Source organism: Hydra vulgaris, chromosome 13 (genome assembly GCF_038396675.1).
Source record: "Hydra vulgaris chromosome 13, alternate assembly HydraT2T_AEP".
NCBI classification, from domain to species: Eukaryota; Metazoa; Cnidaria; class Hydrozoa; order Anthoathecata; family Hydridae; genus Hydra; species Hydra vulgaris.
In genome coordinates, this window is record NC_088932.1 from 8,090,358 (window position 1) to 8,097,460 (window position 7,103).

Genomic DNA, 7,103 nt, shown 5'->3' on the forward strand with positions numbered 1-7,103 from the left:
TAATAATTTACTCGAAAATCCTCAACTTTGCCCTATTCATCTCGACCACTTTGATGATTTGAAAGAACAACTCGGTGATAACTATATAGGAGAACTTTATAAAGCCAAGCTTACTGTTTTACTACTAGACAGAGATATCAAACCTACATTGGATCAAACAGATGGCGATTAAACAGACGGTTTTGTGGATACGTTTACTACAAAAGTAATACCTACCGTCTCTTCTTTGATAGAAAAAGTAGATGGAGCTTTAAAAAAGAAATCTGTTAAAAGAAACATTGAACGAATTTTAAAGGAAGGCACTAGCGATAAAAAAAACTTTATTTGTTAGTATATTACACGCTATTGTAACTATATTTATTACGAGTTTTTTTAGTTTAGAAAAAGAAGAATAAAAAAAATGGCTACCGATGAATCTTTGTCTCGTTTTTTTAAAAATTCTGAATTTAAAAATTTTTTTATAGGAGTTTATGCTTTTGACGAGCGTTTGCGGCACAAGACGAGTAAGACGTATTCTTTTTTTGAGCATGACTTTATTTACAATAAAAATGGAACTAAATATTAAAAATATAGAAAAAATTATCACAAGCAAACTAGAAGAACAAAAAAGAAGTATACTAGCAGAAACGGAGAGATTACTTAAAGATCATGAAAAAAACTTCACTACAATAATAAGTTCGAATTTCAAAATAATAACAGCAAGGTTAGACAAAATGGACGCTGAAATAAACAATAACAAGTTAAATATCAGAAGAGTTGAAAATGAAGTTGAAGAAATAAAAGTCAGCTTAAATTTCCAAGAAGAAAAAGCTAAGGATGAACTTATTCATATAAAAACAAAATATGATAATTATTGACTTAGAGAATCGCTCGAGACGTAATAACTTACGTATCGATGGCATAAAAGAAAACCCTGAAGAAAACTGGAGTGATTGTGAGAAGGCTGTAAAAGACATCTTTAAAACAAAGCTAAATATATTAAGTGAAGTAGTTGTGGAACGAGCGCACCGAGTCGGTGCAGTTAAAGATAATAAAACACCAAGATCAATCGTTTTAAAGCTTTTGAATTATCATGATAAAAATAAAATATTAGGCTCAGTAAATAAACTTAAAGGAACCGGTATTTATATTAATGAAGATTATGCAAAAGAAACAATGTTAGAAAGAAAGAAGCTTTGGGAAGAAGTTAAAGGATTACGAAACGAAGGTAAATTTGCAGTTATTAAATTTGATAAAATTTATTGTAGAGATTTTAGAAAGTAAACGCGCGAAGTTTTATTAAGCGAAGCGCTATTTTAACGATTTTAATTAATGACTAACTTAACAATAGATTTTGAAAAATTACACTTTAATGTTTTCAATTCAGCAAATGTTTTACTTAATGATATTTCTGACGCTGATTTGCATTTTTTTAACGAAAACAATTTTAGTTCGTCCTTTTTTGAAATAAAAACTTTTAAAAGTGAACTAAAAACGTTAAAGAGTAATTTTACTGTAATACACATTAACATAAGAAGTATAAATAGCAACATGGATAAACTAAAATATTTTCTTATCGAATGCGATTATCTATTCAGTATGATATGCCTAACAAAAACGTGGTGTTCTGACGAATCATGCAGAATAAATTCAAGTTTAGAAATTCCTAACTACAAATTATTATCATCTGAAAGAAAAACTAACAAAAGGGGAGGTGGAATTATAACTTATATTAGGAATGATCAAGTTACCAAAATTAGAGATGACCTTTCGATCTCAGATGCCGATAGTGAGGTTTTTACAATTGAAATAACTAGCAACAAATCAAAAAACATACTGGTCTCCACATGTTACCGGCCACCAGAAGGTGATTTATTTAAATTTTCCAATCATTTAAAACAAATTTTTATAAAAAACAACAATGAGCAAAAAAAAATATTCTGTATTGGAGACATAAACATAGATTGTTTACAATGTGATAAACATGCCAATACTAAACTTTTTTTTGACGAAATGCTTCAACATTACATCTTCCCAATTATTAACAAGCCAACTCGAGTAACTACAACTTCAATCACTGCAATAGACAATATATTAACTAATTCATTGTTTGATACTTCTCTAAAGGCAGGAATAATAAAGACAGATATATCTGATCATTTTCCTATTTTCTTCTCCTTGACGCAAGATATAAAATATAATAATAGTTGTAAAATTAAAACTTATAAAAGAAAAATCAAAAAATTTGCTATTCAACAATTTAAAGACTCACTGTCGGCAGAAGAGTGGGATAAGGTATACCATGAATGCAATCTTGGGCACACTAACTCTGCTTATAATAACTTCGAAAAAATTTTCCTAAAAAGCTATAATATGCACTTCCCAATTAAAGTAAAATTAATAAAAGAAAAACATTTAAAATGTCCATGGATCACCAAAGGTATTAAAAAATCCTCAAAAAAAAAACAAAAACTTTATATTAAATACTTAAAAAATAGAAATGAGGCAAACCTAAATGTTTACAAACAGTATAAAAACTTGTTTGAAAAAATTAAAAAAAATTCAAAGAAAAACTATTACTCAAATAAAATAAAAAACACAAATGGTGATATTAAGAAAACTTGGGATATCATGAAAGAAATAATTGGGATAAAAACCTGCAAAATAAATAGTTTACCTGCTCAAATTGTCATAGATAATAAAGAGTATGACAATAATAATGCAATTTCAGAAAAATTTAATAGTTTTTTTGTCAACATAGGCCCAAATCTAGCTTCAAAAGTCAATTGTCCAAACAACTCATTCGAAACTTATCTAATTAGTGTCAACAACGAATTAATATTTAAAGAACTAAAAATTGATGAACTTGAAAATGCAATAAACTCTCTTAAAACAAACAAGTCCCCAGGTATAGATGACATTTGCAGTAATATCGTCGTCAATGTCTTTTCGGAGATACGCAAACCTATTTTCGAAATATTTAAATCATCAATTATAACAGGAACTGTACCAGATAAATTAAAAGTAGCTAAAATTGTACCTATTTTTAAAACCGTTGAAACATTTCTAATAAACAATTACAGACCAATCTCAATGCTTCCAACCTTTTCTAAAATACTTGAAAGAATAATCTATAATAGATTATATGAATACCTAATTCAAAACAAGTTCTTAAATAAAAAACAATTCGGCTTTCAAGCACAGCACTCAACAGAACATGCAATTTTAGATTTAGTTAATAGCATAAGTGATTCTTTTAATAAAAAGCAATTTGTATTAGGAACTTTTATAGACCTATCCAAAGCATTTGACACAATTAATCATGATATCTTACTAAAAAAAATGGAAAAATACGGAATAAAAAATACTATCCTAGATTGGTTTAGAAGTTATCTGTGCAACAGACAACAATGTGTTATTTCGAACGATAATAAGTATTCTAATTTACTTAAAATAAAATGCGGAGTTCCCCAAGGTTCCATTCTTGGTCCTCTTTTATTTTTAATTTATATTAACGATCTTCCACAATCACTAAAAAAACTTGATGCAATAATGTTTGCTGATGACACAAATTTATTTTATTCATCAGCATCAATTGAAAATCTCTTTGAATCTGCAAATGATGACCTTGAGAGTCTAAACATTTGGTTTAAAGTAAATAAATTATCTTTAAATCAAGAAAAAACAAAATACATCTTGTTTCATTCCAACCAATAAAAAAACAAAATACCAAGCATGCTACCATTACTAAAAATTGATAACATAAACATCGAAAGAACTGAAACTATTAAATTTCTTGGGATAATTATTGACGAAACGATTTCTTGGAAACCCCATATAAAAACATTAAATACAAAAATATCAAAAAGTATCGGCATACTTTACAAAGTCAAAACTATACTTTCCCAGGAGAATCTGAAAGTTCTCTACTTTTCTTACATACAAAGTTATCTAACATATGCTAATATTGCCTGGGGAAGTACAAATAAATCTAAATTAAGTTCTCTATATACACACCAAAAACACGATCCTTTACTTAAAAACTTGAATGCTTTAAATATCTATCAAATTAACATCTACTAAAATGTTTTATTTATGCTCAAATATAAGCTCGGACTTGTCCCAACTCATTTTACTAATAACTTTTTTCAAACCAACGCCAACAGATATACCACACGAGGAACCGGAAACTTTACATTGCCCATAAAAAAAACAAAATTTTCGAGATTTTCAATTGTATACCGTGGTCCCTATTTATACAACAAAACAATACCTCAAAATATAGAACTTACTAAATTGGATAATCTTATTGCCCTGAAGAAAAAACTAAAAGATCTCATAATTAACAAAACCAATTTTATCGATATGTATTAAATATAAAAGAACAATTAATATAATAAAATGTAAAAAGAACAATTTAAGCTATAAAAATAAATAAAAAAGAAATAAAACATAAAATATAAAAAAATAAATAAATAAAAAATGTTAGCAACTATACATATTTAAATTTTTTCTGAACAGTAGACCTCAAAAAATTAATGTGTCTTTACTCTTTAAATTTTTAGTTTATTTTGTATTTTAAAGGTTCTCGATGAAAAGACTTTTCTTAGTCTTCTGCGAGTTTCCTTACAACTACATAGTACTACTAATATATGTTGATATATATTTTCAACAAATAACATATTTTCAACGACAACGACAAGCAAGTCCCTAGTAACCCTGTGGTGCGACGGACCTGCGTATATTTTTTAAATGCATGGGTTAATAGCCAGCACATTATATTATAAACCACGAATTTATTATTTTAATTCGCATGAGTTAAAATGTCAAACGCGCATGCGTTAAACAGCATTGTTAACGCTCTTTAGATATTGTAAATGTTTTTGGTGGACATTTATATAAACTGGAGACATGTAAATATTATTTGTTTTTGAAATATATAATAATGATTGTTGTAAAAAAAAAAAAAAAAAAAAAAAAAAAAAAAAAAATTGAATGATAGTAGTTTATTTGGAGCGTTTGCCGCTTATTTTGTCGCTCTAGTATTTCGCAGTGAAAATGTTTTATATTCTGATCAAATTTATTTACCTTCATTATGCAGATTGTTAAATCATTATTTCTACGAAGTAACACCTCTTCATGCCTCATCACTAATTCAATTAAATCTGTATTCATTTTTTCAATTTATTAAAAAAGAACTCTTTCAACACCTTGATAAAACTGCCAAACAACTGTTTGAAAAAGACATGCAATTGCATTTATATATGAGAAAACAGGAAAATCTGGAACGAGATCTATTGTCTATGAAAACAAAACAAATTCCTTTGAATTATGATATTTATGAAAAACAAATATTAGCTCAAAATGCAATTAAAAGATTTTTAAAAGACGCTGGATTCTTAAGAACAAATTATGAAGCCACATGGGATAAATTATCTGTATTGGATATTAAGGCTAATTCATGTGTAATGAACGAGGAAAATATTTATTACATGATACAAAATGAAATGGATAGGATTTACGCAAACAACTACACACGCTTAAAGACAGCCAATCAATTTTTAGATAATCCTATTGATGATGTCATGACTAAAAAAGAAATAAAAAGACAGTTAGCTCTGAATTTAATATAAACAAAATCATGAAGAGATCCACACACACGCCTTTGGAAGAAATTATAGAAGAAAAATGTGCCACATGTAACGGTTATGGTGAACTGTTTTTCGTCGTTTTCAAAGAAAAAAAAAATAAACACTTGTTAAAAAACTGCACTATACATATTGTAAACAAAGAAGTATGGGTTTTCAAGACCATTACAAAAAGAAGCGCAAAAATACATCTTCATAAGACTACTTGTTTAACTTGTCGTGGAAAAAAGACAATTCTTATAAAACGATATAAGAAGAAAACATCAGAAGAAAAACAAGATCATTATTTATTTGTACATATTTATTCTTTGCATGAAATAATATAATATTTTTTTTTACAACTGTCTTTTTTAACACTTTATCTGGAGGCATATAAGGGTTAGCAGGTTTTGTAACAACAGAAGCAGTAGGAGCAATAGTTTTTGTTTTTTTGCCTTTCCACGCTTTTTTTATGCCGTATAACAGTGAACCCACTTGCAATGCGTTGGTTACATTTTTAGGGGTTATAAAATCAGCTAAACCTCTTCCGCGACGGTTTTTTATTCGTCGAATTTTTTGAATCTTTCGTCTATAACGTCTATGTCTTTTACGACAATAAACCATGTTTTTTTATAAAAATTTTATGCAAAATATTTTTTCTAATCCATATATAAAAAAAATATTTTTTTATTTAAACTAGTTAATTTAACAGGAAGGCGCTAGGTCTTCTGCTTCGAATAACCAAATATTAAATGACTCTTTGATTACATCAACAAAAACTTCATATAGCATTTCAAATTCGTGTTTATTTTCATGAAAAATAAAATCAATATGAGCGTTTTCATTAGAGCGAGTTACTTCAATTTCAGCTAGTCCATCCAAACGAAATAGCTATATGAAATTGCCGTGAGCTTGTTTTAAACTATCATTAGCTTCAAACTTGGAGGCTTCTATATTAATAAGTGAAAAGTAGGCTTAGTTTTTCCAGATAGTCTTGCAGTTGAGCAAATCTTGCAACCACAGGTTGAAGTTCTGGTCAGTGTTTTTAGACTGATTGAAAAAAAGTTGTGAAATTCTGGCAAAGTGACCTTCTGACCTTCATCACATCTTCTAAGTGATGATCTACAGGTCTAACATACACCAAGAGGGACTCTTGGGTCTTGAAAATCAATCTGTTTCTGTAAAATAACCTATGATCTGTGTTTCATATTGTCAGTCAGTGCTCTAGAAGCCTTTTTGAAACAAAGAAAGCAGATATATTTTCGGTTTTCTTCATTAATCTTTGCCCTATTAGGCATTTTGTCATGAAAAACTATATTTTCTGTTTTAAATAAACACAAATCTAAAAAACACAAATGTAAACAAACATATACATGTTTGTTTACATTTCCCAGAATTTTACGCGACTTTTAGGTTTGTGTTGCGCTACAAAACTCAGAAGGCTGTTCGCTTAACTCCAGAAAAAAATTTAAAAAGATTTTTCGTTTTTTTTTTGTT

At 28.2% G+C, this 7,103-nt stretch overlaps 1 protein-coding gene across 1 annotated transcript; it reads left to right on the forward strand.

Moving 5' to 3' along the window:
- Positions 1–400: 400 nt before the first annotated feature.
- LOC136089599 (uncharacterized) lies at positions 401–5,612 on the forward strand. Its single transcript, XM_065815651.1, has 4 exons — positions 401–503; positions 863–1,207; positions 1,367–3,413; positions 5,081–5,612. The coding sequence occupies exons 1-4, from the start codon at positions 401–403 to the stop codon at positions 5,610–5,612; spliced, it is 3,027 nt and encodes a 1,008-aa protein (XP_065671723.1).
- The last annotated feature ends 1,491 nt before the right edge of the window (positions 5,613–7,103 follow it).

Coding starts and splice junctions, on each gene's coding strand:
- LOC136089599 (XM_065815651.1), top strand. CDS start 401: ATGGCTACCGATGAATCTTTGTCTCGTTTTTTTAAAAATTCTGAATTT. Junction 1,208..1,366: donor TAAAGGATTACGAAACGAAG/GTAAATTTGCAG, acceptor TTTTCAATTCAG/CAAATGTTTTACTTAATGAT. Junction 3,414..5,080: donor GTTATTTCGAACGATAATAA/GTATTCTAATTT, acceptor TTCATTATGCAG/ATTGTTAAATCATTATTTCT.